Source organism: Canis lupus, chromosome 35, assembly GCF_003254725.2.
Source record: "Canis lupus dingo isolate Sandy chromosome 35, ASM325472v2, whole genome shotgun sequence".
Taxonomy (NCBI): Eukaryota; Metazoa; Chordata; class Mammalia; order Carnivora; family Canidae; genus Canis; species Canis lupus.
Window position 1 is genome coordinate 19,749,636 of NC_064277.1, and position 27,989 is coordinate 19,777,624.

A 27,989-nucleotide genomic window follows, 5' to 3' on the forward strand; every position below is an offset into this window, starting at 1 on the left:
GGTGAAAAAAAGAAAAAAGTGCTTTCCATCTTCAAATTTAATATCCCACCAAAGCATCAATCAGCATATCCCCTGCTCTGGAAACTTTGAATGTCTGGGCATCATCAAAACAGAGTACATTCAGAAGGAAGATGTAAGAGAAAGGAAACAAAACAACACAAAGCAGAGAAGAGAATCTCCAGGATGATGGTGAAAGAGCCGAGCTGCTCATGAGAGCTTTAGAGCAACCAGACTAAATTAGACTAAATCAGGCCAGGCTTGAAAGCCCTGGGAGAAACTTCTTCAAGGAAAATGGAAAGGATAAATATTTCATGGGAATTACATTCCTGAAGAGTGATTTAGGTAAGTGGAGGAGAATCTGAGGTTGAATTAGCGATAAACACAAAGACAAGCAGATAGAAAATGAAGATTTTTTTTTAACTCCCAGGAAAGTAAAACATACAGGAGAGGATGTATAATCATAGTTATTACACAGCTGAATTCTGAATGACATGTGCATGATGTAGTTGTATAGGCAAGTGGCTATGGGAAATACAGGTAAATGTAGTGGGAAGGAGAGAGAGAATATCTGCCATAGTGGAAAACCAGTGGGTAGTATCTAGTATTAAAAAATTTAGGGGCGCTTGGGAGACTCAGTAGTTGAGCCTCTGCCTTCAGCTCAGGGCAGGATCCTGGAGTCTTGGGATCGATTCCTGCAGTGGGCTCCCTGCAGGGATCCTGCTTCTCCTTCTGCCTATGTCTCTGTCTCTGTATGTGTGTGTCTCATAAATAAATGAATAAAATATTTTTTTTTTAAATAATAAAAAGGGATCCTTGGGTGGCTCAGCGGTTTAGCGCCTGCCTTTGGCCCAGGGCACAATCCTGGAGACCGGGATCGAGTCCCATGTCGGGCTCCCGGCGTGGAGCCTGCTTCTATCTCCTGTGTCTCTGCCTCTCTCTCTCTCTCTCTCTCTCTCTCTCTTTCTCTCTCATAAATAAATGAATAAATAAATCTTAAAAATAATAATAATAATAAATTCAGACTCACCACGAAGACACATTATTTACCAATATGGTGACAAACACCAAAAGAATAATAAACTAAAAGAGTCGAAGGGGAGCTACTTCTAAAGAATCAGAAAGGGGAAAGAAGCTGGGAACTGTTGAGTGCATTGACCCTTTCAATGATATGTCTGCATAACTGATTTTTGAAAACAACTGGAAAAAAGAAACAGATGCCTATTTGGGGAGGGGGAGGTTAAGATTAACAGAGTTACTGGAACCGAACAACACACACACACAAAGGACCCCAGGACAAACACCGAGGCATCTCTCCCACCTGGAAATGTGTTTTGGGCACCTGTGAGTATAAAGAGCAAGGAAGATGCTGGCAATGAAAAAGAAAAAGAAACAAGAAGAACTAGAGCATTTCTCTACAATTAATAGGTTGATAAATTCCAACAGTGCTCTGAAATTTAAAAAATAAGGAAGAAATGTATGGTTCTTGGCTCTGGTAACAGAGAAAGCCACTAGATCCAGTCACCGGGTGAAGGAAGGAGGTTAATCACTGATAAAAATGCACGGAGCAGACATTTAGTAGATCTTTGAGTACATGGGTGCTTATTAAAATATTGGTGGGGGCAGCCCGCGTGGCTCAGCGGTTTAGTGCCACCTTCAGTCCAGGACGTGATCCTGGAGACCTGGGATCGAATCTCACATTGGGCTCCCTGCATGGAGCCTGCTTCTCCCTCTGCCTGTGCCCCTCCTACCCCGTGTCTCTCATGAATAAATAAATAAAATCTTTAAAAATAATAAAAAATAATAAAATCCTCACAGTCAGGTAGTTGATTGAACTTCCAAGGTACTCTTGTCCTTTTGTGTCCCAAACATAAACGCATGTTAAACCTATAGGACTTTTTAAAAACAATAATAACAATAAATCATCTTAGGATCCTCTCCCATGGAAAAGCATAAAGCGGGACACCTGAGTAGCTTAGCAGTTGAGCGCATCTGCCCTCATCTCAGGGCGTGATCCTGGGGTCCTGGGACCAAGTCCTATACTGGGCTCCCTATGAGGAGTCTGCTTCTCCCTCTGCCTATGTCTCTGCCTCTGTATGTCTCTCATTAATAAATAAATAAAATCTTTAAAAAAAAAAAAAGGAAAAGCAGAAAGTGTACAATATATGCAATAAGTAGATGGCAGGGTCCTTTCACTTCTTAGCTCTCCCTCTTTGAAGAGGGAAGGGAAGAGGGACATTGATGTGAGGGCAGTACCCTGAGGCCCAGTGGACAGGCTTGTGCTTACTGTGAGGATGTGCTCAGGTGGTGGACACAGGCCCCCGGTGGGTGGAGAGCCTGGCTCCTCCCTCCCCGCCATCCCCAGAGTCTATAGTGGTGGACCAAGTCCAAGCATCTCATTCTGCCTGTCTTCTCATGACTTAAAACGGTCCAGCCAGTCATTTGGTATCTACACTGTGTGGGGCAGTTTTTCCCCATTTGTGAGAATATGTGTTCATTTCATGAACGCTGTTCTACAACATGGATTATAGATAATGGGGGTTTGAGGTGTTGGAATGGGCTCAAGGGGAACCTCACACTTCACGTTCCTCTTGCCTTGTCCTTGTTCTAATTTCACGAGCCCTCAGCGAACATCCCTCCCCCCGCCTCCGCCCCATACCTTTCTCTCCTATGAGCCTGGGGCCAACCTCAGAAATCCTCACCCACTGACTCTCTGTGCAGTAATCTTGCTCCACAGTATCAAAAAGAACCCCCTGATTCTAAAATGGCACCGGGATGAGAGAAGGGAGGAGATTGAACTGTATATTAAATTGTCTTCTGGTTATCAAATAAAGGCTCTTTGATCATAAAGGCCAAAGATAAAAAAGAAAATGTGTATGTTTAATATATGGAACAAAAATCAGTCTATTTTTGACATAGTACTCGAGGAGAAGATAGGTCAAAAAGCCCAGCCACCCCTGAAATGAATTTTAGACTCTTCTTATTGATGTGATGGGGCAGAGAGAGATATCAGTGATGGTGCATTGCTGATAGAAATGATTTTTTTACAGTAGGTGCTAAATTAGATGTAGAAAGTAGAAGAGTCATCAGCCCTACATTGTCATGTCTGACCTTCCAGGTCCCAGTCGTGGAATCATAATAAAAACGAGTTGTGGGCTTATCTGGAGATGCAGCAATAACTGGCACAGAACAATTTTCAAGCTTCTCTTCAAATGGGGTGACACCAGGGGTTATGCTGGGTCAGGACGGAGATGCATTGGTTTTGATCAGTTTTTAGAACTGGATAGCAGCTTATCTGTAGGTCAGAGAAATTTAGTTTCCTCCATTCTTTTTTCATCATTTTCCCCCCTGGGTGCTATGTGGATTAGCCTCTGGAAGCTGGTATGAGGCTCTGAGCGTTAATAGAGTTCGTGCAGATCCAGACTGCCCAACTCTGTATTTCATGATATTGGGCTCCCAGGCGCATCCTCATGGAATGTTAGAGCCCATAAAGGCACGTTACCATCTCTCTGCAAATAAAAGGAAGTACAGAGCGCTCCGAGGTACTCATTAGGAAAATTCACCTTGCGTGTATTAGAGACACCTGCAAAATATTGCTCTCTCCTATGTACATCTCTCATAAGGCTTCCTATTTTGGCCTTTTGTTTAATTGTATGGTTTGTCTCTACTAAAATAATTTACAGGTACCAGATGTTATTATTATGCAGGTAGATAGAAATTAAATAAAACCATTTTTCCTCAACCTCTCCCTGATTTCAAATAATTTATAACCTAGTAAAATTTTGAAGACAAAAATAACAGTGTAGCATGTAGAAGCAAATTTGCTGCCCACGCTATTTGCTAGATTGTGATGATGGCAGGGGGCTTCCAGAGTTTTAACACTGTGACTGCTAATTCTAAAATATCACTGAGAGTAAAGTTATCCTGTCATATATTAAAGGAATGTTTTAAATTTTAAAAATAACAGGGAAACCTCTTCATGCGTGGATATTCTTTATACCTATGGATTGGTCTATAAAAACTAAAATTGTGTGAAAGAACATTTAACAGAAATTAGATTAAAACCTATTTGCTTTGCTTTGTCAAACTAGTTAGATTCAAAGTAACCAGGAGGAGGAGTTTGGTGGGGAGGTAATATTTATTCTTGTAATTCTTGTTATTATAATCAGGTGTTTGGGCATGTTGTAAACCTAGTGTCTAATTTACAGACAACAAATTAATTATCTGACTACATTCTGAAATGTTATTCCTTGTTACATTAACTCATTTCTTTTTAAGGGAAGGGTAATCCATGACATAGAGCTGTTGATTTTGTCCTTTCCTAATACTTTTCTACCCAGCAAAAGATACTGAAAGCTGCCATTCCCTGATCCTGTATATAACTTCTCAGTTAAAGGATTAAGCTTTATAAGACCTCAAACATTTTTTTAAATGTGTGTGCATAAAATATAAATGAACTGAAAGACAGAGTCCCATGGGAATCAAATTTCAAAATTCTGGAGTCTTTAAGATTATTGTCTGAAACTGCCATTTATAGTCATAAAAATAATTCCATCATTAAATAAATTGGCCTCTGATCTAATAATCTATGTGAGAGTCATAAACAGATCATTCGCTGGCACAGCCACTGGGTGTGAGCAGTGTTCATACCAAATACTAATACCCAGAATTTTTTTAATTCATTTAGCAAACATTTATGTACTTAATGTGTGCTTGGTTACTAGTTAAGTATAGTGAGTAGCTTCTCCCCTCTAGTTTGTTGTGTCCAGGGGCCTCATCTGGCTTGCTTTATGTCTCACTCAAGGCTTAGTATGGTCCCTGCAGCATGATGGGCATGCAGTAAATGTGTTCAATGAATGAATGTGTCATTCAATTAGTAACTAAGTTTTAGAGCTGAGAGAATGTATTTTAGATATAGAGGGTGAGGACAGAGACAGAAAAACTGATTGGGAGACTCTTGTGAGGATTGGGAAGAGCAGCAGATGGTCTCCTCAAAGAGGAAAGACCAAGGAGCAGTACGAGGTGTCAGTCCACACATGGTCTCTGAATTGTTCAGGGCAGAAGTGAGTGCATCACCGTAAGGAGAGGAGCAAGAGTCTGCAGAGAGAATACAGGGCAAAGGATGGAGGAACAGAGGTGATTACAGGTGAACTGTCATGAATTGACATCCTGGAGGGAAAAAGGTGACCTGAGTGGTTAGTGTGAGGGACTAGAAGGCTCGATGAAGGTAAATCCCAAATATTGTAGGACTGGGCAGAGGGTGCCATTTGCAGAGCCACCTCCCATGTGCTAGGCACTTTAATAGAGTTTTATGGACAGGGGAGAGGCCTCCTAGAAGACCCAGACATGGTTTCTCCTCTCCAGGAGACAACACCACAGCAAAAGTGGGGACAGGGTCTGTGGGAACACAGAGTTAAAAAGATTCTTACTGTTTGGTGAGGGGGGTAGTGGATACAGCATAAAAGAGGTGATCTTTGAACTGGGCTTTTCAGGATAAATTTATTTGTTACATGGACATGGTAGGGTAGGTGCTCCAAACAGAGAATAGCATCAGAGAGATGTGGACTCCAGAAAATGGAGGGTCTGTCAGGAACAAGACATGGTCTCTAGAGTTAGCGGGCACCGTGGGGCAGAGCCTGAAAATGCAAAATACTTGAAACTTGATTCTCTGAGCAGTCTGGCATCTTGAAGGTTTTTAAAGAAGAGAGTGACATCAGATGACCACACATTAGAAATTTCCAGATCCTAGGCTGCAATGCAGGTCAGCTAACTCAGAATCCATGGCAGTGGGACCCAGACATCAGGATTATTTAAATCCCGAGGCAGGCCCATGTGCAGCCAAGGTCACATCCCAGTGACTTAGAGCAGGGGTTGGCAGACTCTTTCTGTCAAGGGCCAGAGAGTGAAGGTGTTTGGCCTACAGGTCGCATGGTTTCCCTCGTGCCCTCCTACCCTGCCAGTGTAGCACACCGTCAGCCACAGACAGTACGTGAACAGAGGAGCGTGGCTGGGCTCCAGTAGAAGTCGATGGCGACCTGAATTTCGTATATTTTTCACGTCACCAACATTCATGTTCTTTGGAGTTTTGTTTTTTTTTTTTTTTCCTCAGCTGCTTAAAATCGTAAAAACAAATCACAGACTGTGCAAAAATCGGTGCTCAGCTGAATTTTCTGCCAACTCTTGATTTGGAGGGCAAAATTGGACCCAGAAAGTCCAGGAGAGAAAACAGTACTACAGTAATCCAGATAAGAAGTCAAGTTGGCTCCCTTTTGTGGTCGGTTAGAAGGTCAGAGTGAGGATACATGATATTGAGTTGATATTTATAGCAACTCCTGTTCTCGTGTGCTACTTTCGAGCTCCAGAGTGAGCATACAAAGGAACTTGGAGTGAGCCATTGTGCGGTAGGTAGTACTTAGTACCCTTCGACTTTGTGTCTTTACCTTTAGAGGGATTTGTTTTATGTTGAAAGGCTGTTTCTTTTCTAGCTGCTTATAATGGCTACTCGTTTTGGCAACACCTCGCACTGCAGAATAGTTCAATCACCTTCCTTTCTCAAGTGACCTTTCCTTGCAAACAAACGTTCTCCTTAGAAAATAAGGTGAACTTGATATAAGAAGATATGGCTACTTACACTTTATCAGCTGAATTAATACAGATTTCCCTGTGTATACTTCCCTCCAGTATTTGTCACCCCAGTCAAGGACCTGCCAGGGTAAATGGGTAAATGGAGCTGCCGCTCCCCTACCACCCCCACTGTGAAAATGAAGGACTGATTACTGCATCTACAATTCCACTAAGGTTATTTTAGAAACCATAAAGCTAAAAAAAAATAAAATAAAAAAAAATCAGAAAAACAAAAACAAAATACCATCCAAGTGCTCCTACTGGTAGCTGCTGTGCTTGAGGATCAGTGGTCCATTTCCATATTTACCTGGTTGGGCTTTTTTTTGTTTTGGTTTGGTTTTTTTGAATCTGTTACAGTGAGTGAGCAAATTCACTCATCTCTTTGCTAACTTCCACTCTTAGAGCTCTGCTTTTTTCATGGCCTCTGAGATATGCTTACACTGTATCCCCGCTCAAGCCCCCCATTGTGAAAATGCCAAAAACTAAAGAACCTGCAGCACTAGTTGAATTTGCTGTAACTGAACGCAGAGAAGGAAATTCAAGAGTACAAAGTTAGCATCATTTTATGGTCTTGTCCATTACCTTCCAGATCTTACTAGGAAGGAAGAGGTGGGTAATGTGTATAGACGTAGAGCAACCTATTTTTCTTTATTTTCCCTTCTCTCCTCCCAGAACACAAAAATATTACATGTGTGTCTTACGAAGGAAAAAACAGGTGAGGTTTTAAAGTTTGTCTGTTTTGTTGAGTATTTTGGATATTTTACCACTAAACATACTTCACATCACTGATTTTTTTTTTTTTTTACTCATTTCTGAATTTTGAGGTTCATTGTTTTAGATTCCAGGGACCTGTTCCTTCTTCTCAGCGATCTTGAATGATTATTATCCTCGTAGGGACACCATCCAAATATGTCCAATATAGAAGTGAGATTGTGATTGAGTGCTGATAACATCAAGTGCTTTTAATTAAGTTTCTGATGTTTTATACATTGATAACAAAATAAAGGTTCAGGGGTTTATTAAGTTAGCTTTCCATTAATTTTTCAGAAGTGCTCACCAAGTAAGAAACTAAATATATAATAGCAGCCTGTTCTCTGCAGCCAAAGCCTCAATGTGCCCCAGAGGAATTCCTACATAGAATTCATTTTTAAGTAAAAGAAGAGGTTGGGAAATAAGGCAAAGCTGCAGATGTATTATGGAGATTAAAAATGAAAATACTTGATAGAATTCAGAACCCAGAATAGCAAAAGCTGAAAGACAGTGAGGAATCCACCTGGAAGATAGCCAGAAAAGACCTCAGGGACCTTATTGGCTAGTGGTCCTCAACTTTGACTGTACATTGGAAAACCTAAGAGCTTTTAAGTAATACCCTTGCCTACCATCCCACCATGCCAATTGGTTTGGTGCCACTGGGGATTAAGACCAGAGCACTGGCATATTTTAAAAGTTCCTCATTGGTTCCAACCTGCAACCAGACTTGAGAACCAGTGGCCTGATCCATATGAAGTCCAGAGCTGATTCCTCGCCCAAGGTCAGAGAGCTGTGATTTGCTGGGATATTAACCTCAATCTTCTCTTATCTTCTTACCTCCTTTATTCTGTATGCTCCCTGTGTGATCACATCCCCTCTTCTGCTTTAAATTATACCAGCAGGCTCATAACTCCCAAATCTGTGGCCCCCATCCCTCCTCCAGCACCATAACCCTTATATCTAACTTCCTCTTGTTATCTCCCCAAAGGTCGCATGGCCGGCCACTCAAATGCATTCTGTTCAAACCTGAATTCCCCTCCCCCTAAAACTTACTTTTTGCCTGGATTCCTTATATAGGTGCAGGCACTTCTCTCCCCTTGGTTACCTGAGCCCCAAATCTTAGAGTCTTCACTGTTCTTCCCTCTCGTACTCCTTACCTAATGGATCACCAAGAGCTGTCCGTCCTGCCTCTGCTCCTCCTCCATCCAGCCCACCCATCCTCACCCTAGCTGAATCTGGGGATGGGATGTTGTCCTTTTCCTTTGGAGCATCACCACATCCTCTCACACCATCTCCAGCCTCTAGCCTTGCACTCTTGCTCCATCTCTAACAACAGTAGGAAATGCTCTCTGAAACACAGCTGTGATCCTTCGTCCCATTTCTTACATTGTGCGCTCTAATCACTTAGGCATCTCCCTGCTCTCAGAGGACTACTTCCTTCCTCCCTGTTCTCCATGAGCCTACATCCAGGCCTACTTTCCTACAGTTTATAAATGGCATAATCTATCTATAGACCCAGTTCTTTTATTTCTGCTTTTATCAAAAGTTGAACTCTCCAGTAAGCTGTCATATTTTCCCCTTTCAACCAAATGCTGTCACATTACAGGCTGAGTGTAAGGAGTTCAGCCTTGCCCACCCTCTGACAGCAGGAACCTGCCCCTGCAGGAAGTATAATTGAAGATCCCAAGGCAAACCTCAGACCTACTTGATCATCAGACCACGGCTTTGGGGGTTAGCGCCTTCACTCACCTCTTAAGGTTTCCTGGCTACTTCATTTCCTATCCCTGACTTTAGTGTCTCATTGCTTCTTGCTAAGCCCTATCCTCACTGCAGTCTCCTAGTTCCTGGCCAGTTTCACCAAGGACCTCTGAGCCCCTCAGGCATTCGTTTCTATCTTGTACCTCTTTGCTATTTTGTCCCTTCTGCCTCAGGATGTATTTCTCTGACTTCTCTACTAAATGCCTGTTCCTGGCAGGTAGTAACTGACCAGTTCTTGTTCCTTGGCGTTTATTTCCTAGAATTTTGACCTCGGTCTCCTTTTAAAATTTGCTTAGAACCTAAGTCTCCTAGCGCCCCCGCCCCCCCCATCATCGATTGCCTTACTGTCTTGTGCCCCTGCATGGCACAAAGATCACTATTCAAGAACCTGCTAGCCCAGTTAATGAGTTGTCTTGGCTTCTTATCTTTTCACGTTTACTTTCTGCTGCTACTGGCCAGTCAGTTGGTTAACCATTTCTCAGGTTCGCTGCAACAAAGGGACAAGGAAAAATAAGTGGCTTGAAACTCTCCCTTCTTAGCATATCAGTTATACTTTTGTATTTAACCTGTGTTAATGGTTGCCCTAGAGTTTGCAATACACAGTACCAACCAATCCCAGCAAAAAACATCCACTTTCACGTAACACAACTCGACTTCAGGGGTAGTATGAGTATCTTATAATAATAACACAATCATCTTTTTTTTTAAGGTTTTATTTATTTATTAGAGAGAGAGCACACATGCATAAGTGGGGTCAGGGGAAGGAGAGAGGCAGAGGGAGGAAGAGCAGACTCTCCGCTGAGCAGGGAGCCTGACCAGGGCTCAGTCCCAGGATCCTGATATCATGACCTGAGTCACCCAAGCCCCCCAATAACACAATTATCTTAATTTCTTTCTCCGACCCTTACTGTCGTTGTCATTCATTCCACATAAACATAAGCATATATAATTGAATATATTTTTGTTATTATTGTTCCACATACACTGTTACCTGCTAGATCAATTAAGAATAAGAAAAAAAAAAAAACTTCTTTTACCTGCACTTGCTCTTCTCCACTTATTCAGTGCTCTTCCCTCAGATCCAGATTTCTGACCTATGTAATTTCCTTCTCTACAAACAACTTCTTTTAATGTTTCTTGCAGACAAAGTCTACTATAAATAAATTCTCTCAATTGTTGTTTCTCTGAGGAGGTTTTTATCTATTCATTTTTGAAGGATAACTTTGCAGGGTACAGGATTCTAAGTTGGTGGGGGGTTTTTTCTCTCAACACTGAATATTTCTCTCTCTTCTTGCCAGCAAAGTTTCTGAGAAATCAGATATGGTTCTTATCTTTGTTCCTCTGTAGATGAGGAATTCCAACCCCCTTTGGCTTCTATCAGAAAGTTTTCTATATCCTTGATTTACTATAATTTGAAAATAATATGCCAGAGAATAGGATTCCTTGGCATTTGTTGTGCATGTTGTCTGAGCTTCCTAGGTCTGTAGTTGGGTGTTTGACGTTAATTTGGAGAAATTCTCAGTCATTATTTTTTCAAATATTTCTTGTATTCCTTTCTCTCTCTCTTCTTCTGATGTCCCCATTATGCATATTTTACACCTTTTTTAGCTGCCTACAATCCTTAGATATTCTGGGTTTTTTTGTTTGTTTTTGTTTTTGTTTTTTTTTCCAATCCTTGTCCTCTCTTCTTTTTGGTTTTTGAGGGTGTTATATCTCCAACTCAGAGACTCCTTCCTCAGCCATGTCCAGTCTACTAATAGGCGGCCTGTCAAAGACATTCTTCATTTCCGTTATAGTGTTCATCTCTAGCATTTTAGGGAGAGAAATTTGGGAGAGGTTCATTCTTAGATTTCCATTTCTCTGCTTACATTTTTCATCTGTTCTTGCCTATTGTTACTTTATCCATGAGAACCCACAACATATTTTAAATTCCCAGTCTGATAATTCCAGCACTCTGCCTGTCTGCTTCTGAAGCTTGGCCTAGCTCTTCAAATTGTTTTTTGCCTCTTGGTATGTCTTTTAAATTTTCTTGATAGCTGCACATGATGTGCTGGGTACAAGGAACAGCTGCAAATAGACCTTTAGTACGTGATGGTGAGGTGTGAGGACAGGGGAAGCATTCTAGAGTCCTATGATTAGATCTCATTTTGCAACCCTGTGCCTCTGGACTGTAAGCAGGTGTTTCTCCTTCCTCGGTGTCTTTCCTCCCTCCTTGGGTGTTCCAGGATGGCTTAGTGGGCTAAAATTGGGTATTTTCCCTTCTCAGTTTAGCTAGACTCTGCTAACACCCCAGCAGGCTAGGCTCTGTTGTATTTCAAAATGCTTCTTTTTCCCCTCCCCCTGCCAGAAGCCACAGGCACTTTTCCTTCTATATGTGTTACCAGAGCCTGGTTGAGCTCCTGGAGGTAGATCCCCCAGTGTTGTAGACCACCCACTCCTGCCCCATGACTGGCACACCCCATGGCTGGAGTTCCTAACAGAGTTGTCTGCGCTTAGCCTCCAGCAGGTCAATTAAGGCTCAGGTTTTCCTACTCAGCACTGGTTCCTGGGGCAGCTTCATGCTCTGGGAAGCCGCATTCCCCATGTCGGCTTACAGGTCTCTCACCGTTCTGGGGAGTGTTTCCTTCTTTCCCTCCCTTGTGCATCCAAGACAGAGTTCTTGACTTTTCAGTCTGTTCAGCTTGTTCCTTGTTGAGGCCAGAGTGGTGACTTCCAAGTTCTTTATATGGGGAGCTGACAATAAGAAGTTAGGGCACTGAAACACCTGCTCTTTTGGCTTCTTACCACTGAGTATCCTGAAAGATTTACATCTTATTATTTACAAGTAGAGGAAAACACTGGATTCATTTGGGGAGCCCAGGAGAAGTTAAACTGTGGATGTTGTTACAATTTAATTGATTGTATAACCTCACCTTCAAAATACAGATTTTCATTGCATGTGGAGCCTCTTTCAGATCTAACTCCTTGAGTCCCTTTGATAAAAATTGAAATGATTCCATTGTCTGGAAACTTGAACTGTTAAAAATGCTCCACTGGGGGCTTGAGTTTCGTTTGGTTTTGTCTGAAAAGGAGTTTAAGTGTGGATATTAAAGGGGTCGTCAGTGTTTTCTGTTCTTGACGAGTGAAATATAAAAGCAGTTTAGGAAAATACTTCTAGGATAGAGATTCTCCCATTTCTGAAGGTTTTACCAAATTTTCAGACTGCCTCATCTTCTAAACCCAGCTGCAACCCACACCAACTGCAGGGCTCGGTAGGCAGTTACTCTATAATCCCTTCGCCTCTCTATGGCCTGTTCCTCGGGAGGCGTGATGAAGGGGACTCGAAGGTCCCCCATACGGTTCTATGAAAGATGTCCACCATACTCACTGTATTCGGGCCGCCCTCATTCCAAGTTCATCATACACCTTGTTCAACATGTTTACTTTTTAAATACTCAGAGAATTATCAGGTGGTTACATGACAGAGATGTTTGTTTTCACAGGCTAAACAGTGGGAGGTAGTTTAGACACACACTATGATGTAATAGGAAAGTGTCTAATTATTCCATTTTTGGCTCAGCTTTTAGTTTCAGGTAAAACTGCTGATAGCAAGGCTCAACAAGTTTTGTAGCATAGCACTCTTAGCACTATCTGCATGTGAGTTACTGGCTCACTAGCAATAATGGCCATGCTTTAGTCCCCAGTACACGAAATCTTCTCCTTGGCTTTAGCACTAGAATTTAGTAAAGGATCTCAGCATCTCTGTCATCAGCAGTGTGGTTACAGAAAGCTCCCAAAGTGCCATGTGTATTTCAGGGTGCCCTACAAGCCGACTTGTAATATTCTCTGTCTGAACATAGAATCCCAAAAAAAATAAAATCCTAGAAGCAAAAGAACTAATGGTTCTTTTGCCTGGTTTGTTCATCCTGCTGTGTTAGGGTACAGGTTATGATTGGTCCTTGAACTGTCTTCATTGAGTAGAAGGAGCAAGGAATTTTGCTCAGTAATTGTTTATTTGGTTTGGGGACAAGGGACTGTGGCCAGAAGTAGACATGGTCCAAGATAAAGATTCAAGATCTGGGATGGCTGTTTCTGTAAAGGGCCAGTGAGTAAATACTTTAGCATTAATGGTCTGTGTGATCTCTGTTATAACCCTTCAGTGCTGCTGCTATAGCATGGAAGCGGCCATAGAAGTACATAAACAAGTGCATGTGGCTGTGTCTCAGTAGAACTTTACTTACAGAAACAGGTGGTGGACGAGATAGGCCCATGCGCCATCCCCTATTCTAGATCCCTGAACATAGACCACTGAGCTGTTTGATTCTGACCTCCAGGAAAAAATAGCAGTAGTTTCCACTTATCTGAACTAATACACATAACCTTCAGTATCCCTAGCCAAGACTTCACCGTATTTGTATATAATAAATTCGTTGTCAGAAAGAAGAGCATTTTTTCCTTGCTGGCTTCTTTGGGTGCTAACCCAAAATGTATTACTTATTTGTCATTTACACCCCACTTCCTTCCCAAAATAATTTGAGGTAGCTTATAGTAAAAGGCATGTATAGGTTTCAGCTGTCAAAATAGAGATGTAAATCTAAAACCACATGAAAATGTCACACAAAACAACCTCTGAATATTCCATTTCCACCCTCCAGCTCAAGCTGGTAGCTCAACCTTTTCGAGACTAAACAGTCTTTCGGACACCTCCTAAATTGAATACTGACATGTTCCATGTTTTATCTTTTCTAGCATAATTTCCTTTCTGAAAAAATTTTTACCCCATGTTTTATAGTGAGTTTTCTACCAAAGGAAATGTTAATATCCGTCATTTTTCTTCTGATTGAAGTATAAGCCAAGAACTGTTATACAATGAATCGAGTACATGGAAGGAAAGAGAAAATTGTAAGCTAACGAAAACTTTGGTGAGCAAGTGACCTATTCAGAACAAATTTCAGGGCTCTTGGAGAGCGGAGACTATATCCAATCAGTTAGAGGCTCATCCCTGCTCTGCGGGGAGGAGTGTTATGTTACTTTAGAATTAGGATGGTCAGAAGCCCACTTACAAGGTGCACGGAGGAGGTGAGGATTTGGGCTGGCAGCAGGGAGGGGTGATTTCTGGTGGGTGACGCGGAAACAAAGTCAAGTGATTTGATGCACTGCCAGCTGAAATTGTAACTCCAAAGGTAATTCTAAAATAGGAAAATTGGTCTATGGGACAACAGTGAGTGTGTACAAATGACTCTAATATAAAAATCCTAATTAATACTAGATTCAGCTGCTTAGCCAAGTGGCTGCTGAAGGTCATATAAAGCCCAGGCCGAGAGTCTGCTTGGATCACTGGCCCTGGGGAGGTGTGTCAGGTATGCTCATGCATATGCTGGAATTTAAAGGAAAGAAATATGGAAATACTTCCCCAGAAAACCTGTGTACCAGGCAAGAATTCATTCACAAGTGAAGACAGAAGCAGCTCAGCTAACAACAGCAGAGTAGAGCCAGAAGCAAGACAGGGGGAGTATTAAGGACAAACAGACTACTCTACTGCCAGAATTGCAAGATATGGTGGTGGGCTAACTCTATGACACTTCAGAAATTCTATAACTAGCCTCTGGGAAGATGTCCAACATCCATTTTAAAGATATTTGATCTCTGTGAGTCAAGAAATGTTCTAACCTTTAAATGGAAAAGAGAAATTAAGAATTTCCAACTTAGGCTGCAGTCCCTTCTCTTGTTCACTCTTGGTAAGAAAGCAGATTGGGGTAGTGTTGGGAGGGTGGAGGCAGTTTGTCATTATCCATCAAGGTGATTGGCACGGCATGCTCTTTGACTCTGCATCTGCACTTGTACAATATATCTTTTTTGAAAAAAATGCATACTGTCAAGCTGGCAAAGATGATCATTTTATTAAAAAAATGAGATGCAGAAAAAAAGTTGAGATTTCAGAAGTGTTGTGACTTCAGTACTCCATATAAGGGATTACAGATCTGGTTATACAAGTGTTTAAGTTTGGCAAGGATAAATTGTGATGTGGAAAAAGTAAATTTTAGGACAGCATATAAAGAATGATCCCTTTTCTTTGAAAGTAGTAGTTCAGCATCTGCCATCAGCTCCGGTTTTGATCCCAGGGTCCTAGGATCGATTCCTGCATTGGGCTGCCTACTCAGCTGGGAGTCTGCTTCTCGCTTTCCCTCTGCCCCTCCTCCTGCCCGTGCTCTCTCGTGCACACACTCTGCTTTTCTCAAATAAATAAGTAAAATCTTCAAAAAAAATAAAGTAATAATTGTATGTGAAAATATATGCACAGAAGATCTAGAACCATGTGCAAAATTTCCTGTGGTGGTTATGGTGCGTGGACAGTTTGAAGTGTTTGAGAAAACAAGCTGCTTCTTAGAGCCGACCATAAATGAACCCCACCCTCTCTTCACTGTCACAGACACTGGAGGAGCAGGAGGTAGAGACAGTCTTCAAGTAGTGGGTTCAGCTTGAGAAGAACATGTCATTAGCAGTGAAAAGATGTTATATGAGGCTTTATGTCATCGCTATAAACAAATACACATTGGGTAGTGTGTGTGAGACACCATGCAAGGCACTTGAGCTATACAACAGGGACAGAACAGGGCAGCCTCCAGCAGACAGACCCCAGGTATGACAAGGAAGCCAGGTGAAGGTATGTTTAATTGGATGCATATTGGTGCCCAGGTCAGAGTAATAGCCATTTGTATTACAATGAAATAATACATTTCATTAAACGGGTTTAAGTTTTCTTTCTCTTCAGTTTTCTTTCTTCATTTTAGCCTCCGAATGATGTGTTTAAAAATAGAGTTTTTGAGGATGATTAGTGTTTCAACTATGAAATCATAGGAAAAGGTCACCTGGCTGGCATGTGGCCACGACCCACAAAACCATCAAGTGGCTTTGGTTTCTTATTGCAACTATGTATCCCAGATTGGCCCTGTAGCCCCTCACTTTGCGAAGGAAGAATCTCTAAACAATATCTTAATGCAGGTGGATAGGTAAACAGAGGTGTAGATAGATGGATAGATAGATACATAGATACATAGATACATAGGTATATGTATGTGAATATTTTTGCCACCTGTCAACTTAGATGTTTGCATTTTCTTCCACAGAAAAAGCAAAGAACGAAAGATCTTTCTCGGGTATTCCATTCTTATAATCCGTATGATCACAAGGTAAGAAAAGCGTGTTATTTGTGTGTTGGATAGAAGTCTTTCTGAACGTAAAGCACAATTCTCACCAGTAGATAGTGATTTTGAAGTATGTTTTCCAATTACACTTATGTTCTCATTTTGTCAACTCTTTATCTCTTCCTAAGGAAGTCAGAAAATATTTCTGACCTCAAATAATCATACTTCATTCACATTAAAATCTACTCACACATGTTCTGGAATCTCAAAGATGATGTGAAGGCAGACTTGTGGGTGTAATTTATTTGGTTGTTTGTTTGTTTTTTCCAAGCACTGAAGTGATGGACTTGACTTTGAATTGGTAAAGATAGTTGAAATAGTAATTGCCAACTCTTTGATTTTCCATAGCTCTTGATAGTTATTTTTTCAAAATAAAATCCATAATAGAGCAGTACATAGCATAATATCTGAAACATCGACTGCCAAAAGTTTTGCTGCACAGAAGACCAAATATCACCATGACTCGTATGAATTCATCCCCCAGCTTTATAAACCCATGGCCAGTGTTGGTTCATTCGTACCCCATGCTTTTCATTCCCTGTATTTCTAGACATCTTTTTACTTAGAAGCATTTCACCGTATATTTGTAAAAGATAAGAACTCTTAAAAAAAAAAAAAAAAAAAGCACTTCTGTTTTTAAAATGCTCAACACCACATCATCATAGGGAAATATATTACAAGATTCCCGAGACTTGTGCACAACTTCTGTATCATAGAAGGTTCTAGTAAATCTGTTAATTTGAGGTGATTTCAGAAGCGAACAAAAAATTTGCACACTTGAAATGCTAATATAAACTTAAATCTTTATCTATGAATTTACAAGGAGACATGTGGTGGGGATTTTTTAACTAGCCAAAATAAGTAGTGTGAAAACTATTTTCCTCAGTTGAGAATTACTGGAGATGTCTGGATTCAGGAGGAAAAACTGTGCCAGTTGTTCATAGAAGTTGAAAGATTTTCAATAGCTTCTGGTGTTTCTATAGTGACCGATTGACTTTCAGCACCAACAATTTGTGAAAGAGGTGTTTATGCTTCGTGTGACCATGGCAATATACAGTACTAAAAATTATAGCACTTCCAGTTGCATTTTTCAAGTTAAACCAATCACTTTGCAGAATATGGCAATTTGTTTGAAAGAGATCAGGAGAGCCAGTAATGCCTGACAAGTAGCGAGAGAAGGTGCAGGCTGATAAGTAATACGCCAGCAAAAGGGAAGGAGATTGGCCAGGTTCCTGATAGGAATGTTGCTGTTTTTTAGATGAAGCCATTTAATTAACATAAATGCAGCAGTGGCTAAAGTTAAATTCAAGAACAACAAAAGGCTGTGACAAATCAAAGGTTTTGCCTGACTTGTCTAAATCTTGCCCACTTCTAACATTTTTTAATTCACAGTTAAGGGAAATTCCATTATCCTTTTATTAGAACTCTTAATGGAACTTGGCCATTTGCAGCTTCTACCGGCTTCCTCTTCATATCCTTTGTGGCATTGTATCAAAGTCACCTCAGGATTATTTTGGCTTCTCTTGTGAAGACTCCATTCCTCTACAAATTAGTCATTGGGCAATGAGGAATTGAATGTAAATGCTAGATGGGGTTCCTTTTGATCTTTCCTTTAAGATCGGTAATAAATTATCGTAAGGAGCTAGAGTGCTTGATGAGTGATTTTTGAAGTTCCAAAGGTTTGGCCTGTTGGCATTCTGCTTTATTTTGCATGTGGAGGGATGGAAACGGGGAACATTTCCAGGCAGCTCCTGCCCCGTTCTCTACCTCCATCCAGGCACGCCTCATCGGCTCACTGTCAACCTTTTCTTCTGTGGATGAGTGTCTACAAAGACTAGCATCACAGGGATTGAGTAACATACATTCTTTCTCATTAGAATATCCCTTTTTCTCCCCTCCATAAATAAAATACAAGGGGGTTGCAATTCAAGTTGCTTTGTCATTTTAAGTACCCAATTATATTCGAACAAATTAGCTCTCGAAGCAGATAGGTTGTAGCATAAAATGTTTCATAAGATGTGGTTAGAGTTGGCTTAAACCTCTCAAGCTCAGTGAGATTTCTGTAGTGATCTTTAGGTTAAATATATACATACATTATAAATCAAAGCTTATGTAAAATACAGGCTTTCTGCAATTTGCTTTTAAAAAAAGAATACAGGGCAGGGAGTGGGTAGGGTACAATAAAATCAGATTGGCCGTGTGTTGATGATTATTGAACCTGAGTGATGAGTTTATGGGGTTCATCATGCTATTCTGCTTGCTTGCTTGCTTTTTTTTTTTTTTTTTCATGATGGAAATTTTCCTGGGAGTGAATGTTGTGGCATTCTTTTCCTTCTCTAGCTAGATTCCTTTTATTGTTAATTTTTCCCTTGACGTAAATTTATACCAAAGAAGGAACACTCAGCATTTCAGTGGGTTGGTTATGCTGAGTACACTCAGAAATGCAGCTCCTGGTCTAAAGTTGGCATAATTTCCTGGGGCTTCATCCCAAATTATAGTGGGTCACTTAAATGATAGCCTAGCTTGCTAGAAACTGTTAAAACAGTGGTAATTACAAAGGATAGTTAGTACAACCGTAGTGTTCTCAGTAAATCAGTTATGTTTGCTCTTCTTTCCTCCCCAACGCCCCCAACCCAACCAAGATTGCTTCTGCCTGACCCCAGGCACAGGAAAGTCACCAGGTTAAACAAATGTGTTGTTTGAGTGAGGCCAGGTGCACTTCTTAACCATACTCTGAAGCCATTGTTTACGTTGTAAATGGTCAGTTGGTTTTCTCTCAAATGCTGTTGCAGAGAGCAAATAAAGCTTAGAGCAAAATGTGCACTCAGAACGAGTCTTAAGGAAAATATCTGATTTATTTTTTATACTCTAAGACAAATTTTGCTGGAGATGAGAAGAATTTCATTTTGGAGCATTATGTCTGGTTCCATGACCATTTTTTTAAGAAAACAATATTCAGTTCTTATACTACAGACTTGGACAGAATGGCTTGACACAAAGCTAATTCACATTTTTCTGTCATAATAAAAGGGAACATTGGTAAAGAGAATCCAAAGCAGCGGGTAATCTGATTTTGTTTTGTACACTGTATGCTGTCCTCTGTTATTTTAATAAACACATAATAAACATAGCTTGTAATTTCTGAAAACGCACCATGATAACTACCAGGAAAGGTTACAGGTCCAGAGGCCTTCCATGTCACTAGAGTTGAATTTTTTCTTTGGATAAGTTATGGGTAAGTAGAGTGGTAGGCTATAATTAGAACACTTTTTATTAAAACCCTGCTTATTAGCATGTGCTTTCTGTCTCTGGCCTGAAAGAAGTATTGCCATGCATATAAAAGATCTCCCTCTCTCTCTCTCTTTCCTTTTCTTCCCCCCATTTTTTCTTTCTTGTTAGATTTTATCAGAGCTATGTGTTCAGGGGAGAAATCTCAGTTTATTAGCTAAACAAAGATGTTTGTAATCTGCTAATGTAAAAAGCTATTATAAAACATGAAGATGCTTGGAAGGAAAAAGCGTACAATTCTGTTTCAGTCTATAGTGGTTTTTAACATCTGCATAATGAATTTTCTAAATACAGTTAATCTGCATAATTTTATATATATTCCACCATTAAAAGTGAGTCTTTAACCCATCACCACTGTTATAGGTTCTGTATTTTGTGAAGTGGGCATCTCATGTTCTTTCAGTGACTATTATTATTTTAATAATTTTCTACATTCATGGACACAAATGAATGGACACATGTGAGAAGAAATGTCATCATAAAACTATGTTGGTAGAAAAAGCTTTTCTTCCGTCAACCTTATTTTTTGGTGGCTAGTGTTATTTTAATGATTTTTCTGCAGACACAGACATACATCAGCTAAACTATAAACAGTTCATATGTGCTCCCCAAAACAGCTACGTATGGATATGCTTGATGAGTTAGCACTGGAGCAATTAGAAAACAAATCCTAGTGCTTTGCACAGCCAGAGGCCTTTGATGCAAGAGTCTCTGCTCTCTGAAACCCGGCTCAAAGTCTGCAAGTCTGCCAGCCCGCCAGCCAGGACCCAGCCTGTCCAAATCCTGGCTTAATTCTCTCTCCCCACCTCATTACTTCTTCAAGTCCTCCCATCCACAAGCCATCCACTTTTAAAAAGAATATTTCTAACAAACATAGATGTCTGGTTTCCCTAAAAACAATCAACCCTAGCAGCAGTCACAGAGAGAGTGGTTATTGCTTCAAGAAGCCAGAGCTCCATTAAAAAGTGGCGGCATACTAAAGTGAAGGCAAGAGCAAGGCCATAAAGATACTAAGTCATTAACAAAGGAACGCCGAAAGTACAGCTGCCCAGGACCAGTTAATTTGGACCCAAATACCCAGAGATCCCTACACGGTTTAGTAGTCCCAGAGTGAAATAATTGGACCTAAATTACATCAAGAAGCAGATGTTTTAAAATAGAGCTTGTCTATTTTTAGAAACGTTGCTATTTTAAGGATAGATATTATTTATCTTAGAAAGTCTAGGAATAGCTGATTTTTAAAGGTTAGGTTGAATGAAGTATTACTATAGAATGCAGTTTAATAACAGAGAAATGGTAAGAGTGGTTGAACATGTGTTGGTCGTTGGGTAAAGGACCACAAACGTGTGTGAGCAGAAAAAATGAGGATAGGATCCATATTCCCCCCCAAATTACTTATTTATATAATTCTGTAAAAATATTAAAGTATATGATATTTTTATCTTAAAGATTTATGCTAGGCATAACTTGAGTAGAAGAATTGTAAGTAATATATCAGTACAGTGCATTTTTAAGTGTAATACTAAATATACGAAAAAAGGTCGATGTGAATTTGCATCACTCATGCTTCCTAAGACTACCTGAAGCACTGCTATCAATTCAAACACATCTGGGAATTCATGTCTTCTAGTGTACAGTGAAATATGGTTTAATAAAAAGTGTAAAAAAATATTGTTTGTGGTTTCATGTGATCAGAAGCATACAGCAAAAATTTATTTTAAAAGTCTTGGGGGAAAAAAGTCTTGGGTCATACTACCATCTTTCCTTCCCCAAGAGACTGTTCACCTCTGTGACATCAGGTTTCATAAACACATATGTCATACCTGGAGCAAAAGGGGCAGTTGCACTTTAGAAATCCTGTATTGATCTACATTTCTCCATTAATCAGATTCGCCTAGTGATTTAAGATAACAAAAGTCACTTTACCCAGCTCTCTCTGTTCAAAGAATAATGGCCATTTGACGCAGTCCCGAGGCAGCCACAGGATTGTCAAGCCTTCATTATTCCCTGTGCTTTGAGGAACATAATGTAGCAACAGAGTGCCTTGAGTGGTTCTTCTCGAGAGGGAGATGGGAATTTGGATCCCTGCCTGCTGGCCCCGTTGAGCTCTGAGCTATCTGCTGTCTGGAAATAGCATATTCAGTTTTTAATGGATCCGGCACTCTATGATAGCCAGATTTTCATGGCACATGCGGATAAAGAAACAAGTTATTGATTTGGCATGTTTATGCCATGCTTAAAACAGTTCTCCGCAGCAGATTGTCCAAAGCCATTTGTGCACTTAACTCTCTTCCCCATTGCTGGCAAAGACTAAAAAATGTTTAAAAAGTCATTTCAGGGATGTTGCTAAATATCAGGAACAAGTGGATAAATGTCCGGCTGATTAAGTGGCCGTATTGTTGTAACACATGCCATACTAACACCACGCTCAGGAGATGGCGTTGATGCATGGGGAAGCCAGTACTCCAGTAAGTAGCAAACCATTCTCATGGGCCCTGGGAGCTCTACTCTAGAGCCAAATGACTAACTCAGCCTCAAAATAAAGGGCATAACTAAAGCGCTCCCTTGGTGGAAAATCTGTGCTCCCGTTTGTTAAAATGTCTTTCCTCTCAAGGTGATCATATACTTGTTACCAAAGAGACAGACATTGTTCGGCTGTGTTTTATTTTTTATTTGTGTGTGTGTGTGTGTGTGTGTGTGTGTGTGTGTTTTATTTCAACAGTAGATGTATCTAACTCCCCTTTTGCTTCCTGATCCATGTCATCTTGACCCAAAGCCACATCCCTCATTTTTAACCCTCCTCAGCTTGTGATTCAAGTGCAGTAAGTCATCATGTTTCCTTGAGCCTACCCTTGCCAATGGATTCTGTGTATTTTTCTCTTTTCCTTCTAAAATGATATCTAAAAACTAAACCTTTTTTTTAATTTTTATTTATTTATTTATTTATTTTTTACACATTAGTTAATGTTGTGACTGTAACTGCAAGGATGGAGGGTATGGAAGTATGTGTCAATGGCAGAGATATTTCCAGGGCCCGAAGGACTGACAGAATGGAATCCGAGTGGACCTTTATTATTATTATTATTATTATTATTATTATTATTAAACTCTTTGACATACACCATGTAACTGGCGCTATTCTCAAAGCTTTATGTATATGCATACCTAATTTACTCTTAATACCCAGCCTCTGTGATGAAAACTCTCAGTATCCCCTATTCTACAGATGAAGAAACGGACACAGAGATTCAGTGACTGCTCAGAGTAGGTTACAGAGCAGTCTCCTATGTCACCCCTGACATAGGAGCTGCAAAGCCCGAGTGTAAGATACTCTAATAAAAGGTAGATTGACAGCTTAAGCTCAAGGTCAAAGTGGGTCTTACCCTGTCTCTTTCCCCAACTTCCAAGTCTAAATTTAAGTAGGTAACCTCTAGTTAGAAAGAGGTGTGAAAAGGAATAAGAGAAACAGAAGACAGAAGTAGGGGACAAGCATTGAGGATTCCATTGAATGACCTCCTGGTAAAGCAGACAGTAGAGCAGCCAAGCTGATCATGAAAACCAGCACTGTCACCTCCACTCTCCACCCCCCCCCCCACCTGATTGATTCACCATCAGCCTGGGGCAAAGACATCTTGAATAAAGCGGGTGTTGGGGCTAATACCATCAGAGACCAACAGATCAAGCTCATCCTGCGCTCCATTCCTCATCCTAGAGCCCTGTCCAACTGGCTTTCTTCCTGGACTCTTCCCTGTGCAGCTGAGGGCGGGGCAGGTGTGGCTGGCAGCCCAAGGCTTCACACCAAAGGGTAGGAATTCTTTAGGACCAACACAGCAGAAGGTGTCCAGGCCACAGAAATAGGGTCAGTCAGAGTCTAAATCACTGAGAAAGGCTGGGGAGAAAAGGAGAAAATCATGTAAAGCCAGGACACATCAATAGGAAACTGGCAGCAGGGCAGCTAGAAACAGGTAAGAAGGTGTCCCGTTCATTTATCCGGACACCAGCTGGCATTCATGACTTCCTTTAACAGGCAGGTAGGGTCGTGATGCAGAAGATGGAAAGTTTCCCAGATCCTGGGATAAGAATGTTGTATTTAGTAGATTACTCTCTCTGTGTCGCCTCTCCACCCACACACTCTCAGAAATACTAGTAACAGAGTAGAAAGCAATGTTCACGATGAAATCCTTTGCCAACATTCAGCTTAAAAGTATTGATAAAAGATAATCAAAAGAAGGTCTACGTAGATATGGCAGTTGGCGTACTTTCAAATGATTTCTCAAACCTCAAAGAATCTCCGTTTTTACTGCCATTGGTTGTATGCCACCTCTGCGAAATTCACTAGCATCAGGAAGAAATGAGCAAAGGGCAGAGGAGCTAGAGCACGGGTACTACAGCCACCCCTGGGCTGCCTCCCACTGCTCCAGCAGCCACCCCGCTCGTCCTCCATCTGCAGCCTCTGCACCTGCCTAACCCTGTCTTGTGCCTCCTCGCCACTGTGCACTACCCACTTACCAAACTTTCCTGTTCCCACTGGGATGATGTGTCTGACTAGCACAATATCCACTGGATATGTTAGGCTTGCCGGAATTAGCAAATATAAATGCAGGACACCCAGTTAAATTTGAATTTCAGATAAACAGTGATCATTTTTTAATATAAATTATGTCCCATGCAATAAGTGGGACATAGTTATATTAAAAATGTATTCATTCATCTAAAATTCATATGCAACTAGGTGTTCTCGTTTTATCTGGCAACCCAGGCTGCATGTGTATGACATATTTCACTTTGGCAAGTTGAGATAGAAAGGTGAAAAGAAAGTCCAAAATGGAATGAAATTTTTTAAAAATGATTTTAAAGCCTCGCCTGCATTTAATGTGAAGGACGTGAGAATGTGTGTTCCTGTTCCTCATCCCATCCTTATTTGTATAACATGCCTGGCCTCCTCTCAAAGGCTGACACCTATGTCAGATATTTTAATTAAGAAGACAGAACAGGGGCACCTGGTGGGTCAGAGGGTTAAGCATCTGCCTTCAGCTCAGGTCATGACCTCACGGTCCTGAGATCGAGCCCAGTGTTGCGCTCCCTGCTCAGTAGGGAGTCTGCTTCATCCTTTCCCTCTGCCCCTCCTCCTGCTTGCACGTACATGGTCTCTCTCTCTCCCCAAATTAGTAAATAAATAAATGATCTTAGAAAAAAAAAGAAGAAGAAGATAGAACCTACCAGAGGAGAAGTGGGGTGTGTGGGGGGGAAACAGGTAATGGGGGGTAAGGAGGGCACTTGCGATGGCACCAATGATGTATGCAGGTGCTGAATCACTATATTGTAAACTTGAAGCTAATATTACACTGTATGTTAAGTAACTGGGATTTAAATAAACACTTAAATTAAAAAAAGAAGATAAAACAACGTGTTCAATTGACCTTAGTTCTCTAAAATCTTATAATAATGTTTTAACCTGGGAATTCTGTCTGGAAAATTGCTTAGAAGACACAAACAGAAGTTAAATTAAAACGTACCCATACTTTATTTACAAAGAATGAGGATTTTCATTTCCCCACTGAAAAAGTACACTTTGTTTCTCAGCAATATGTTTTATCATAAAATATAATTAATGACTTCTTCATAGCCGAAGTTGTTTCTATTGAGATATACGGAGAAACATTAATGCTAGTGATGCTCACAGCAGGCACTGAGGGCAGGCGCTAGAGAAAAGAGGAAGCTAGTTCTGCCTTTTACTTTTTTTTCTCTTTAGCTCTACTGCTCAAGTTTTAAGACTGTCGAGAGTCCTGTGATTGGTGGAGTGTGGGTTGATGCTGTTTGCAGAATGGGCTCCCCAGGCCTGGCCTGTGTCTTCCTCAGCACATTATTAACAGAGGCTGAAAGGCCCCAGTCTGTGCACCGCTCTCATGTGATTACCAACCTGCCATACACATTCTGACTTGCACAATTTCCAGAATTCTGTTGACCAAGGATAGTGAAATGCAAGTATTTCCACGGGCCAATAATTCATTTTCTCAAGGGTTTTTGCGCAAGATTAAGAAGACAGGATTACAGTTAGCATCTGTGGTGCTTTTTTAGTGTATACATTAACACTCTTCTCTTGAAACTGGAAAACTGGAATTCTAGCATCTGGGGAGAAAAAAGTTAACTAGCTTCTTCTAATGACTGTTAATATTTTCCATTATTCAACACTACCTTTGGGTGCCTTTCAGAATTCCAGAGATATTTTAAATGCACACGTGTCAAATAAAAATAAAAGAGTTTTAAAAACTCAAGTTCTTTTTAATTTAGCTCCGTTAATATATGAAACACACGTGGGTAAGAAGGGAGACTATCCCATTTTTAATTACCGTAAAGTATAATAATCAGCTACCGTGCATAAAAAAAAATCTCTCTAATTCAATTTAGGACTTTTTCTTTTGAAGGGGGATGATTTTAAAGCTGTGTGTATGTCTTTACTCCTCACTTTTTATTTCTTATCAACACTTTCTTTTTCTGATTTGATTTAAAATTTTAAGTTGATGCCCTTAAGAGTTCAAATGGCCTTCCCCCCCCCCCCCCCCCCCCCACATACACACACACACACAGAAGACATTCTTATATTCTCTTGGGTTTTTTTGTTTGTTTGTTTGTTTGTTTGTTTGGTTTTTGTTTTTTTTTCAGTTGTCTGTAGGTACAGGCTGATTATCTTCACCTATCCATTCTTTGCAGTCATGATTTCTTACCATTCCTCTTTGCATTTCTCCATGCAGTTTCTTAGGTATTTCCACCTTTTGCCCTCCAAAATGTTTCTGCCTGGGGGTATAATTCTTGGGATCTTCAACATGGTGATCCTGGTACTTCCCTTCCATTGGAGATAGTAACTGACAACTCAGCGCTGGGGTCTGCCCTCCCTACATATCGTCTCAAACCATAGAGCTGGGAATGAACACCTTTAGAGCTCATGTAATCGTACTGCCCCCTCACCACACATCTACTGTATAGGTAAGGAAAGCATTCGTTTGTCCTATTGAATTCATTCTTCAAAGCCCAGTTTAATTTCCCCTTCTTTGCATCTTTTCTGACCCCCACAGAAAATCATTCTTATGCTACTCCTCTGATGTGCATCTGCCTTTATTCCTTGACTTGTTATGCTCTTAGATTTCAGTTCCATTCAGTAAATGTGAGTTTTTCCCTAGAAGACAGGCACAATAACAGGAATAATAACATGGAAAAGATGCTTGGAATCCAATGGGGTCGCAGAGGGAGATGGCAACAAATAGTACATTGAATTAGGTTGCTATGTTATATATTATTATTAGCATAACTATTCCACCCTGTTGCACTGTGAATGTCTTTAGGACAGAAATCATATCTTGGTGGGGTTTTTTTTCCCCACTCTAAGAAAAGACCCTGAATTATAGACTAGAATTTAATATGCCATATGTATGAAGTGTATTTTACTTTTCTTTTGATCTTCATCCCTAACTCTACAAAAGCACTTCCACATCATCCCATGGAAAATACAGGCTTAAAATCCTGTATTTTGATGCTCTGTCCATGTCACTACATAGTTGGGATGTTCCAGGAGTAATGGCCACAGCTGTGGGAGAAGGTCCAAAGTTTGTTCTTGGTTTTTAATTATAAAATCTGTAATGGGGGCACCTGGGAGCTCAGTGGTTGAGCATCTGCCTTTGGCTCAGGTCATGATCCCGGGGTCCTGGGATCGAGTCCTGCATTGGGCTCCCCACGAGGAGCCTGCTTCTCCCTCTGCCTGTGTCTCTCCTCTCTGTGTGTCTCTCATGAATCAATAAATAAAAATATTTAAAATCCATAATAGAATGCTTAATACTGTATTCAAAGGAAGTCTTCCTCCTAACCCTTACAGACTCTTATTCTCTTCTCCAGAAGCAATCATTATTTCTGGTTTTATGTGTATATTTCTAGAGTTATTTTTGCATCTATCAACACATAGCTACATGTGTGTTTTTATATAGACACTTATTTTTTTATTCAAATGTTAACATAACTATAAATTCTTATGCTTTTTTTTTTTCACTTGATAGCATATTTTGGAGATAATTTCAGTCAGTACATAAAGAGCTACCTCATTCCTTTTTAAAAAAGTAAATGTGTATATTCCGTACCAGATATTGACTATATTTAACTAGATTTTTACTGATGGATCCTTGGGTAGCTTCTCATCTTTTCATCTTAACAGGCAATGCTGCAGTGTATTATCTCACAAACGTATCATTTCATATATGTATAAATATTAACTGTATGATAGATATCTAGAAGTAGAATCACTGCATTACATAAGTGAGTGCGTTTTAAATCCTAAGGATCTCAAGTTACCCAGTAAACAAGGTGCTCCAGGGTATCGACAAAATAAAACAGTGTTTCCTC

General features: G+C 40.5%; 1 protein-coding gene across 7 annotated transcripts in view; it reads left to right on the plus strand.

Annotated features, from left to right (window-relative positions):
* The window catches only part of CDKAL1 (CDK5 regulatory subunit associated protein 1 like 1), a 663,852-nt gene that overhangs the window by 503,958 nt on the left and 131,905 nt on the right, over window positions 1-27,989 (plus strand). For 6 of the 7 annotated variants that reach the window (XM_025443462.3, XM_025443470.3, XM_025443473.3 and 3 more), the window contains one exon: window positions 16,236-16,298. The exons of the other annotated variant lie outside the window; for it this stretch is intronic. In XM_025443462.3, the coding sequence (XP_025299247.1) occupies window positions 16,236-16,298 (63 nt within the window). The remainder of the gene's footprint in view (window positions 1-16,235; window positions 16,299-27,989) is intronic. 7 annotated transcript variants of the gene reach the window in all.